The 12,849-nt window shown below is 38.5% G+C and overlaps 1 protein-coding gene across 1 annotated transcript in view; it reads left to right on the top strand.

Moving 5' to 3' along the window:
* The window catches only part of PI4K2B (phosphatidylinositol 4-kinase type 2 beta), a 36,440-nt gene extending 23,852 nt beyond the window's left edge, over positions 1 to 12,588 (top strand). The window contains exons 8-10 of the mRNA XM_011968731.1: positions 2,219 to 2,352; positions 2,920 to 2,979; positions 10,520 to 12,588. Coding sequence (XP_011824121.1) covers positions 2,219 to 2,352; positions 2,920 to 2,979; positions 10,520 to 10,693 — 368 coding nt within the window. The 3' untranslated portion in view covers positions 10,694 to 12,588. The remainder of the gene's footprint in view (positions 1 to 2,218; positions 2,353 to 2,919; positions 2,980 to 10,519) is intronic.
* Positions 12,589 to 12,849: the final 261 nt, after the last annotated feature.

Below are 12,849 nucleotides of genomic sequence, written 5' to 3'. Positions count from 1 at the left end.
GGATCATGAGGTCAGGAGATCAAGACCATCCTGACTAACACAGTGAAACCCCATTTCTACCAAAAATACAAAAATTAGCCAGGCATGGTGGCGGGTGCTTGTAGTCCCAGCTATTCGGGAAGCTGAGACAGGAGACTGGCGTGAACCTGGGAGGCGGAGCTTGCAGTGAGCCGAGATCACGCCACTGCACTCCAGCCTGGGTGACAGAGCAAGACTCCATCTCAAACAAAAACAAAAACAAAAACAAAAAAACCCCTGTCATCTTGTTGGTGGAAGCCATGGTGTGTTTGCTATTACCCAGGAAAATCACAGAGAACAAACACTATTGCTTAGCACAATGCCAGGTACATAAGTATTCAATAAATGTTTTATGAATGCTTAAACAAATAGAGAAGAGAAAGGACTAAGTGTGGAATCACGGCTAATGGTGACATTGAAAGAGGGGAGGAAAAACTAGCAAAAGAGAGAAGGAGTAGCTTACAAGACAAGATAAACTTAGAGTGGTATCTCCAACGCCACAGAGGAGAGAATTTCATAAAGGAGATGATAGAAAACAGTGCTACATACAACAGAGCGATTAAGTAGCATGACAACAGCAAGTGAGCCTTTGGACAGACCCTTGGGTCTGGCGACTGGTGGCCTTAGGAGAGAGAGTTTAGGTGGTAGTACTAGAAGTTGAGTGTTGGGATTAAATGTAGAGGCAGATGAAAAATAAGGGCCTTTCTTCTATGAAATTATTCAGGGAAAACTAAAAAAAAAAAATTGGACATATCTACAAGGAGATGTGAGCCAGGGGAAACACTTTCTTCAGAATGCAAAGTAACCTTCCTACTGTGTGCAATGAGATAGATCAAGAAGTGAGAGCCAGGCATTGAGGTGAGCTCCTGTAGTCCTAGCTACTTGGGAGGCTGAGGCGAGAGAATTGCTTGAGCCCAGGAGATTGAGGCTATAGCGAACTATGATTGTGTCACTGCACCCCACCTGGGTGACTGAGGAGAAATGACTCCAAAGGCAGATTTCTTCTTCAGGGCTTTCAAAGTGGTAGGATCCACCAAAGCTGGGGATTCTCACTGGATATGCTCACAGTAGCTCTGTGGATGATCATGTCAGAAACCTTACACTCTTGCAGGAATCTGAGTATGCACCCTCTCTAGAAGATTATACCTGTACAAATCTCTCTAGTCCTGGCACGGTGTAGATTTAATGGTCTTCTTGAGGGAGAACTAGAATTAGCTCAGAGTCGTGGATCTTTTGTCTCTTAAAGTGACTCACCTATTTACCACCTAATGATTTCAAAGTTTAGAACATCTGTGTACAAGTAAGTGGTCAATTCCCGATGATTTGTAGCTGTGGAGGGCAGGCAGACCTCAGCCGTGGTATTCAGTCTGTGCCTGGGTGCGGTGATGCGCACCTGTAGTCCCAGCTACTTTTGAAGCTGAGGTGGGAGAATCCCTTGAGCCCAGAAGTTCGAGGCTGCAGTGAGCTATAATCATGCCACTGCCCTTCAGCCTGGGTGACACAGTGAGACCCATTCTCTTAGAAATATATAATAATAAAAATAATCTGGGGCTGCGTACAAAGTATAGGTAGTCATCAGTTTCTGAACTGAGGAACCAGATAGATTGAGATACATTTAGAACTATTTGAGATAGATTCATTATCCAAACTCTTACTCTTTACTGTCTAAAACTCAGAGACATTACGAGTTTACTATCTGAATTAACTGTCCAAATCTGAGTAATTTGGATTGCAGTGTGTAGTTTTACTCTGATTAAGTTCTTATCCTGTCCTTTTTTGGGGAGAACCTGGGAGTTGTAGGAAAGAACCAGGAAAAATGTGAGTCTAAATAAACCATTTCCGGCCGGGCGCGGTGGCTCAAGTCTGTAATCCCAGCACTTTGGGAGGCCAAGACGGGCGGATCACGAGGTCAGGAGTTCGAGACCATCCTGGCTAACACGGTGAAACCCCGTCAAAAAACTAGCCGGGCGAGGTGGTGGGCGCCTGTAGTCCCAGCTACTCGGGAGGCTGAGGCAGGAGAATGGCGTAAAAACCCGGGAGGCGGAGCTTGCAATGAGCTGAGATCCGGCCACTGCACTCCAGCCTGGGCGACACAGCAAGACTCCGTCTCAAAAAAAAAAAAAATAAATAAATAAATAAATAAATAAATAAATAAACCATTTCCTACCACTGATGAGGAGAATGCTTTTTTCTCTATTAGATCCATTTCACTGGGCTTGGCTTCCTCAAGCAAAAGTTCCTTTTTCTGAAGAAATAAGAAGCTTGATTCTACCATATATTTCTGACATGAACTTTGTGCAAGATTTATGTGAAGATCTCTATGAACTTTTTAAGGTAAGTTAATGCTTAGTTTGATTATTGCAGAAAATGAAATCTTAAAATAGAAGAGACTGCTTAATAGAGCTAATTTGCAATGTACTATTTCTTGTATTGCTGCTTGCCATAACACCTGACAGGAGAGAGAGGAATTAGCAGTTTTATTTACAGGAGCATACATTCATAAAGCTATACTTACTATGAGCATTCTTTGAAGTGAGACTACATTAAAATTTAATTTGCTGTTTTCTTCAAAAGTTGAATTTTTACAAGAAGACTCTATAAATTATAATACATATTTGGTGACCTGCTATGATTTAGTTCTCTTAAAAAGCCTAAATTCATTGGCTGGAAAGTCATCTTAAATCCTTTCTGGAACAAGTTGGGGTACAAATAAGTAAGTCTATTCATGTCATTCTGGGAGTATACAAAAATACCTCAGGTAAAAATATTATTTTTGTTTTATTTTATTGATTAGGAAAGCTTTTTAATGGCCTTATTTGCTGAGTTGAAGAGTTCATCTGTTTTCAGATATTTATATCAAAGTCTTTATTTTGGGAATTGTTTTTTTCTTTTCTGTAATAGACTGACAAAGGATTTGACAAAGCCACTTTTGAAAGTCAGATGTCTGTGATGAGGGGTCAGGTAAGTTACCTTTTTATTTGTTCATAAGGAAAAAAATCTCTTTGAAACAGTAGTCAACTGTTTTCTCCACTGTGATCTGGAGATGGAATTTTTAATACTACCTCTTATGCTGAACCAAAATAGCCCAGATGATTAGAAATGAAGTTGATTCGGCCTAGTGCAGTGGCTCACGCCTGTATTCCCAGCACTTTGGGAGGCCAAGGCGGGTGGATCACCTGAGGTCAGGAGTTCAAGACCAGCCTGGCCAACATGGTGAAACCCCATCTCTACTAAAAATACAAAAAAAAATTAGCTGGGTGTGGTGGCGGGCACCTGTAATCCCAGCTACTTGGAAGGCTGCGGCAGGAGAATCACTTGAACTTGGGAGGTGGAGGTTGCAGTAGCTGAGATCACACCACTGCACTCCAGCCTGAGCAACAAGAGCGAAACTGCATCTCAGAAAAAAAAAAAAAAAAAAAGAAATGAAGTTGACTCCAATAGTTTCTTCCCTCTATTATCTTATAAATTAGGTAGTTCTGACCTTGTTGTGTACTGTTTATTTAGCTCAGTGTTTCCCTTGCTGTGAATTGTTGGTCCCTGTTTTGATAGCTATTTTGGGCATCACTACCTTTTCCCCCTCAGATCCATTCACTTAGACATTTCAGTACCAAGTTCTGTTGCCAATAGATTACTATTATTATTATTATTTATTATTATTGTTTTGCGGAATATGTTTGGCTTTTGCTAGAGCAGTCACTGAATAACCATGTCACCAAGATTGAGCGTCGATTGTAACATGAAAAAACTAATTGTAACTCAGTCCTCTCCCTGATCCCCCCCCTCACTTTTTTTTTTGTTGTTGTTGTTGGGAGACCTAGTCTTGCCCTGTCGCTCAGGCTGGAGTGCAATGGTGCGATCTCGGCTCACTTCAGCCTCTGCCTCCCAGGTTCCAGCGGTTCTCCTGCCTCAGCCTTCCAAGTAGTTGGGATTACAGGCGTGCACCACCGCGCCCGGCTAATGTTTTTGTAGAGATGGGATTTCACCGTGTTGGTCAGGCTGGTCTCGAACTCCTGACCTCATGATCCAGCCGCCTCAGCCTCCCAAAGTGCTGGGATTACAGGCGTGAGCCACCATGCCCAGCCCCTCCTCACCTTTAGTTAAAGGTTAGAAGTACAAGGCATTAAGTCTGCTGATGTGGGCCTGCAGGCCGGGCTCACTCTCAGATGACTGCTGCTTCTTGGACTCTATGAATGGTATTTCTATTCCAAAAGGAAAGCTTGAAACAGAAATAAATTGTACTGTAAACATTGTCTTTTAGTGTCTTATAAATTAACATTCTCTTCCTAAAATATACATTTAAAGTATCTGTTTGCCACAATGCCTGTAGCAAACAAAGTGGGTCAAGTTTTTGCACTGATTATTATATTATACAACTTTAACAAGTACATATAATTACGTCAGAGAATCATTCATTCATTCACCAAGTATTTATTGACAGAACTAGTGCTGGCAACTAGTCACTGGAGATAAGGCAGTAAGCAAAACCAAGTTTCTGCTGTCATGAAGTTTTGCTCTGCAGAGAAGGCCAGGGCTCGGTGAAAAGGGACAGGTGATTATCAGCTCATGCATCTCTCTGCTCTGTCACATTTATGCAGTGCTTAATGCAGTCGTGAGTTTCCAGTAGTTAAGTGAAGGCTCGAGAAATAGGATGGAGCCAGAGTATAGAGGGCCTTAAACACAAGAATGTAGATAGATTCCACAAGGAAGGCATTGGAGCAGTTAGAAATTCCGCATTAAAGAAGGCCTGTGGTGAGACAGAAGTTTTTGAAAAGGAGATCTTAATTCTGAGATTCTTCTATGAACTCCTTGAAACTATGTATAAAATGTTAATATGTGCATTTTGGGTTGGGTGTGAGAGAAGATAGGATTTATATCTCAGCAAAAATATTTATATCCCTCAAAAAAGTTAAGGACTGCTGCAGAAGGCTGGACTGGACAGTGGGCTGCAGATTTGCTTAGTAGATGAGGAGACGACAGCCAAGTAGCCTCACTAAGAGGCTTTTTCTGGTAATTCAGGCATCAGTGAAAGGATTTGGTGATCAATGATTATAATTATGTTGCAGAGTTTTGCCATCCCAAAACTTATTTGAACTAAATTTTTTAGGCATAGATAAGTATGCCTTGATTTGACCTTTTTGCTTGAAACAAATTGACTTGACATATCAATATGCTTCATCTTCTGGAACTTTCTTATCCCTAAAGGTTTATTTTTATTTTAGGAATCTGATTTAAAATAAAGAAGTAAATAAAAGCTGTAAATAATTTTGTAAGCTTTAATTGTGGTTTAAAGTTAACACCCGAGGAATTTAAATTAAAAAAAAAAAAGTGCCTGTCTGGGTGTAGTGACTCATGCTTGTAATCCCAGCATTTTGAGAGGCAGAGGAGGGCAGATTGCTTGAGCTCAGGAGTTCAAGATCAGCCTGGGCACCGTGGCGAAACCCCATCTCTACAAAAAAATACAAAAATTAGCTGGGCGTGGTGGCATGTGTTTGTAGTTCCAGCTGCCAGGAGCCTGAGGCAGGAGGATCACTTGAGCCCCGGAGGTAGAGGAGATTGCAGTGAGCTGAGATTGCGCCACTGCACTCCAACCTGGGCAGCAGAGCAAGACCTTGTCTCAAAAAAAAAGCCTGTCTAAGAAGGTGTGGGAGTGTTTCAGTTCTGAGATCTGTTACAAAGATGTGTCCGTGGCTGTCTCCCATTTCAGGTTTATTTACTCATATCCTATCTCATGCACAAAAGAAAAAGGCATTATAAAAATGAATGTAATAAAATATGAAGATGACAGGGTCAATAACTTAGGAGATAAAGAAATAAAATGATGATACTTTGGTTATTACACGTTGTCATTTGATTTTGTTTTGTTTTTTAATTTTAATTTGATTTTGAACTTTCTGATAGCCAAAAAAGATAATATGTCCTGACTATGTACATGATTGTGTAGTTCTCTGGTTTTGGCTGTTTTTTACTTATTTAAAAATAAGTTAGTCTAAGGCCAGGTGTGGTGGCTCACGGCTGTAGTCCCAGCTACTTGGGAGGCTGAGGCAGGAGGATTGTTTAAGCCCAAGAGTTTGAGGCTGTAGTACACTGTGATGACACCTGTGCATAGCCACTGCACTGTAGCCTGGGCAACAGACCAAGACCTCATCTCTTAAGAAAAAGAAAAGGATCTAAAAAAAATCAGGTATTGGGCCAGGTGTGTTGGCTCATGCCTGTAATCTGAGTTTGGGAGGCCAAGGTGGGTGGATTGCTTGAGCCCAGGAGTTCAAGGTTGTAATGAGCTGTGATCACACCACTGCACTCCAGCCTGGCCAACACAGCAAGACCTTGTCTCAAAAAAAAAAAAAAAAAAATTAACCTGTATTCCAAACAACAGAATAATTACTTCAGTGAATTCCTGGAGTCGAAATACTTGTGTTATTTCTGTCATTTATAAATATAATTTAAATCCCTCTCCCTTCCAGTTTTACCTATTAACTTAATGATTTGTGCTTTCTACAGCCAAGTCTTTTGCCCTAGTTTGTAGTAAGCTGTGAGTTTTACACATATAATCAATGGCATGCTCTAATTCTTCACCTAAAGATATGGACTGAAACAATATGAAAGTTTTTTTTTTTTTAATTCAGAGCTGGTAGCAATGTTTATGAACGTTAAAGATAAACCATGTTTTGAATTTTATATTAAATAGCAATAGGTCATAATCAGGGTAGGTAAAATTCATCTAATATTCTAATTTGGAACATTGAAACTGAGAATATATTTACTTACAAGCAATGTGAAATATATTTTCCATGTGACCTGAAAAAATGCAGAAATAATAACTAAAACTTTTTCTGAAAACACAATGAACTTATATTCAGAGATTTATATACCAGAAACTCATTTACAGATTCAATAATAATTGGTGTTAAAGAGAGTGAAACTAACCCTTTAGTACCTCCTGGTGCTTGACCCCTTACTGGACACTTTAATGATGCTTATTATTGTTTATCCTCACAACACCTCCACAGAGTAATCTACATTTTAGGTGGAATGACTGTGGCTCAAAGGGCTTGAATAATATGTATCTGTGAAATGAGGGGGCTGCCAGCCTGGCCACTTGGCAGCATTTAGGCATTGCGTCTGCCCAGGGCCCTTATCATCTCTTCTCCGGATTTACTGACATTCTAAGTTGCCCTTACCTCTTCTCCCGTTCCTCTTCCACACTGAAACAAGGACAATCTCTAAAAACAAATCTGAGCATGTCTTCTGTTGTTTAAAACTCCTCTAATTTGTCCATGTATACAGGCTCAAGTCCAGGCTTTCAGCACAGTCAACAACACCCTTCACAGTCAGGCTCCAAACAGTGTGTCTACCTTTATCTCTTGCCGTTTTGCCCCTCTCCCTGGGCTGGGCAAATCTGAACTGCTCTTCCTTCCCCTTTCCCAGTGGTGCCCTTGTGCATGTGATTCTCTCCCCCTCGATGCCTTTCCCTCTTTATCTAGGAAAGAGTTTTTCTTTCAGCCCCCATGTCAGTCTTCCTAAACTCCTCCTGCCTACAGGGAGTTGTTCTGATTTTTGCAGCACTCCCTGGGAATATGCTGGTGTCACATTTTACTCAGAAATTTGATTTTAAATCATCATAGGGGGTACATTGCTATAGAGAGAGAGCTTAAAATCTACGATAAAGTAGAATATATGTGGTTTGATGTAAATAGTGCAGTAATTCTCAGGCCCCCTGAAATTTAGAGACCAGTGAACTAATCTAAAGGAAAGCAAAGTCAATATGTAGAAGCCCACAAGTTTATACCATCTGCCTGGACCACAACTGTCAAATCCCTATCAAGCTGTCATTATGGCATGGGTGGAGAAGTCTAGTGTCTCCCCTGGCCTGCAGAATTTGCTCCATTCTATTTTTTTAAATAATCCTCTCTGATTTAAACAGAGAGTAATAGATTGGTTATTCTTTGAGAAATGAAAAAATAGATGGTATGGGGGGGAGGGGATCAGATTTTAAAGTCAGGGCAGAGGTCCTTTCCATCACACTATACTGCAATTACTTGTTCATGTGGCTGCTTCTAGAACTTGAGTTCTTTAAGGGCTTACATAGCTTTTCCCTCATTTGGTCACCTCTTCTCCCCAACACAGTGAGTGCTCAGTAAGTGTTTCCTTAGTAAATAAATGCAGAATTATTAAGTGTCTTCTGAATTCCCAGAGAAATATTAATAGATTAATTTCAGGATTTAATAATTTATGCAATTTCTGTAACTATTTGAAAATTGATAATTTGTAGGGCAATTTTCGTTTTCGTATACTTTTTTTTTTTGTTTGGAGACAGAGTCTCCCTTTCACCCAGACTGGAATGCAGTGGCGCAATCTCAGCTCACTGCAACCTCTGCCACCCGGGTTCAAGCGATCCTCATGCCCCAGCCTCCCTGATAGCTGGGATTACAGGCATGTGCCACCACACCTGGCTAATTTTTGTTTTTTGTATTTTTGTGTAGAGTTGGGGTTTCATCATGTTGGTCAGGCTGGTCTCAAACTCCTGGCCTCAAGTGATCCACCCACCTTGGCCACCCAAAGTGCTGGGATTACAGGTGTGAGCCACCACACCTGGCCAACGTTTCTGTTTTCCATATTCTCTGCAAGAGTCACATATTGTTCTTAGAGTCAGGAAAATATTAGCTGTTACTTAAATTGGTATATTTAGACTAACATTTTTAGAATAGAATTTTTAAAACCCAAAGAGGAAACTAACCAAAACATTTTCTTCCTTAACTGTGCTAGTGCACACTTTTATATTCATGGTAGGAACAATGCTTATAATAAACTCAAATTTCATAAATTACTTTTTTCTTGTTATCCAAATGTAGTCAATTTAGAAAATTTTAAGGGAAGGCTGGGTGTGGTGGCTCATGCCTATAATCCTAGCACTTTGGGAGGCTGAGGCGGGTGGATCTCTCGAGCCTAGGAGTTCAAGACCAGTCTGGGCAACAAAGCGAAACCCTGTCTCTACAAACAGTATAAAAATTAGCTGAGGTGGCGTGTGCCTGTAGTCCCAGCTATTCTGCAGTCTGGGGTGGGAGGATCGCTTGAGCCTGGGAGGCAGACGCTGCAGTGAACTGTGATTGCACACTGCACTCCAGCCTGGGTGACAAAGCAAGACCCTGTCTCAAAAAAAAGAAAAAGAAAATTTTAAGGGAAGAACTTAAAAGTGATCCTAAAACATAAATATAACCTATAACCCTGTAACACCTTACTAGTAAAGATCTATTTTCCTGATGTGTTAAATACTCCAAATATTCTACAAACTGAAACCATCTAGTTTGGCCAGCTGTGGTGGCTTACACCTGTAATCTCAGCACTTTAAGAGGCAAAGGTGGGAGGATTACATGAGCCCGGAATTCAAGATCAGCCCTGGCAACATGGCAGGATCCCATCTCTACAATCATCAATCAAATCAATCAATCAATCAATAAACCATCTAGTTTATACTTAAAGTATTATGAAGTTTATTTATTAGTATGGCTTTATGTGAAAACATTTGTGCTTATCACTATTGACTAGTCTTTACAAGAACCAGTGAAATGCATAGGATGTATATATTAGATATTTTCAAATACCTGAAGGAGAAATCTGTATTTCTAAAATATACAATAAAGGACATTTTTCCTAATATGCAACGAAAAAAGAAAACGAATTGCTATAATTTTATTTTATCTGAACAGAGAACAGAATAAGCTATAATCTATGTATTGTGTTTCATAACCTTATTTGCATGCTGAAGTATAAATTCTCAGAGTATCTTTGAACGTGATATATATTTTAGTTTCCCTGATTTTATTTTTCTTATTAAGAGTAAACTCTTAAATGTACCTTTATTTGAAATGGCTCCCTTCCCAAATTGTCTAACCTATTTGCCCTGCTTCATGCTTTCCCGTAGCAATTTCACCTTTTAATACATGGCATAATTTACATATTCATGTTTATTGATTACTCTCCCTGCTAAAGTGTAAGCTCTACGAAGACAGCAATTTTGCTTGTTTTTTTTTTAACTACTGTATGCCCAGCACTTAGAGCAGAACCTCGTACATAGTAGGCATGCAATAAATTTGTTGAAGGAATGGATAAGGCAAGTATTTAGTTAAAACCAGACTGTTTAAACCAGTATTTGTTGAGATTTTATGTTAAATTGAATATGTATGTAGACCTCTTCACTTGCCGTTCTTTGATTCCATTGCTTCTGGACATAGGCAGGATATTCTAGAATATTTTTAAACTTACCATCTGGCAAAAGTTAATGCTGTGTGTGTGTGTGTGTGTGTGTGTGTGTGTGTGTGTGTGTGTGTGTAAACATACACACATTCTTATAATACATATTTATAACAGGTACTCATCATCACAGTCTCTGTTGCTCATAAATGGATGAAATAAAAATTACAATGAATAAATGGTTTAAAAAATGTCAGTGAAGTGAAGCTTTTTATCTTCTTTAAATTGGTAAAAATCTCTCTTCTTCCCACAGATCTTAAATCTTACTCAGGCATTGAGAGACGGGAAGAGTCCTTTCCAGCTTGTACAGATGCCTTGCGTGATTGTGGAACGCAGTCAAGGTGGAAGTCAGGGTCGGATTGTCCACCTGAGCAATTCCTTTACCCAGACTGTCAATTGCAGGAAGCCATTTTTTTCCTCCTGGTAGTAAATATAAGAGTAAGATAAACAAACTGTTTAGAATTATTGTGGTGTAAAAACATTGTAGTAATGTAAATCTGCTGTTAGGAGCTCCAGTTGCTAAAACCTCAAATAATTTAAGTCTTTAAAAGGTTATATTTTGAATGTAACCAAAAGTTTACAGTTTTTTCTCCAAATATTAAATTTCTATTTCAGGGAAGAAGTGCTGTATCTCCAATATTGTATTTTTGTAGAAAATTTGTATTTTATGTTGTTGTTAGTTTAAAAGATAATTTTACACATGCTGGAATGACTGTAATTACTCTAGAATTCCAAGTAGAATACAGTAACTTTTAATATTAGAAGAATGTTCATGTTAACTCTTCTTACATTACAAAAGGCCTTTGAGGATGCCTATGTCTGAAATTGCTCTTATGAACTTTAATAGTTAGCTAATAGAAAAACAGGTAAGAATAAAGCAATGTTGCCTTAATTTTAAAAGCTGCTATTTTAGGATTTGAATAAGTACTCCTAAAGTGACCATTATTAGGGACCAGAAAATTTTATCTTGGCTAAGTAATAGAGGACCATTTTGGTTTTTGTACTTGAGAATATTTTTGGTGAATTACTTTGTTGTAGTGAGGAAAAAAATCTAAAGAAATCTCCCCTTTTTTTAAAAAAAGTGGAAACACTCAATTGAGACTTGAGGGGAATAATAGAAAGTTAAGGTAGATCCTCAATATTTTGGAATACCAAAATTGCCTTAAAAATTCCCTTCTGTTTCTTACATGGGATCAAGTACTTGAAATTAGTACTTCAGAGTACTGGCCTTGTTCAATTTAGTACTTCAATTAGTATTAAACTTCACTAAAAAGGAAACCATACTCCAGATTGTATATTGGATTGCATTTTGGGGTCCTAGGTCATACGTTCTTCAAAATTATTATTATTGTACTATTGTACTTGAAATTATAGATGTTATTATAATTACAGTCAAATATAGACTATCAGGTCAAATTAAAGGGGAGCATGGCAGATAACCATAAAGTCATTTATATTTGATTTTGAAATGTATTTTTGTACTTTATTTTGAATATCATCCATATGTCTGACATATTGGAATTTGTAACATTGTTACTGCACTAAGTGATTTAAATTGAACAGATGAAGATATGATTTTACAGAAGCAGAAGTTTCATTTTCTTGAGGCTTAAAACCAATATCACCACTCGGGCTTAACCGGACAATTTGTGGTCTAGGCCTTTTGTTTTCTAAGCTTACTGTCTTGTGTTTGTTTATTTGCTTTTAATGAAGTATTTTGTGTAGAAGGTTAAATTAGGATGCAAAACAGATCTGCCATTCCCACTTCCCTTACATCTTCCTTTTGGTCTTCGTGGATGAGATGAATGAGGATTCTGCTGCCCTGAGGGAGTTCATTGGAAACCTGCGTTTTCCTACCTCTTCCAACCCTCCATTAGCTCGATTTTGAGATAATGGAAAATTGACTGGAAATTCAATACTCAAACTACTATCTTTAGATAAACACTAGTAATTAAAATGTGCCTTTCGAAGATGTTTTCTAAGAGAAAGGAAATACTTTGCAGTGATGTGGGTACTCCTTTCATCAAACAGTTTTTTCAGTATTTTGAGAATTTGCCATATTAATTTTTATAATGGAAAACTTAATAAATTGCTACTGTTTTATATCATAAAATTAAAATACTATGGAAATATTTGCAAAAGATACGACCATACCAGAAAAGTAAAGTTGAGATAGTTAAGCTATAACCACAAGTCAGAGTACATTGGTTGTATTTTGTAAACTTTCATGAACTGAATTCTTAAATAGTATGGTTTTTTTTCAATGAGTATATTTATAGTGTCAAATGTGATATACTAAAGGTAATAAAAGTCATAAGATTATGTTCTTCTGTATGTATGTGTTTGGAATATTTAGAATGTTTGTGAACACATTTACTATAAATGATGCCAAACTGCCATTTTCTTCATATATTAAAGATATAATTTAATTTTTGTTTTGTTTTGTTTTTTGAGATGGAGTCTCACTCTGTTGCCCAGACTGGAGTTGCAGTGGCACAATCTCAGCTCACCACAACCTTCACCTCCCAGGTTCAAGCGATTCTCCTGCCTCAGCTTCCTGAGTAGCTGGGACTACATGTGTGC

This window comes from Mandrillus leucophaeus, unplaced genomic scaffold (assembly GCF_000951045.1).
Source record: "Mandrillus leucophaeus isolate KB7577 unplaced genomic scaffold, Mleu.le_1.0 Scaffold858, whole genome shotgun sequence".
NCBI classification, from domain to species: Eukaryota; Metazoa; Chordata; class Mammalia; order Primates; family Cercopithecidae; genus Mandrillus; species Mandrillus leucophaeus.
This window is presented reverse-complemented; position numbering and strand designations above follow the sequence as displayed.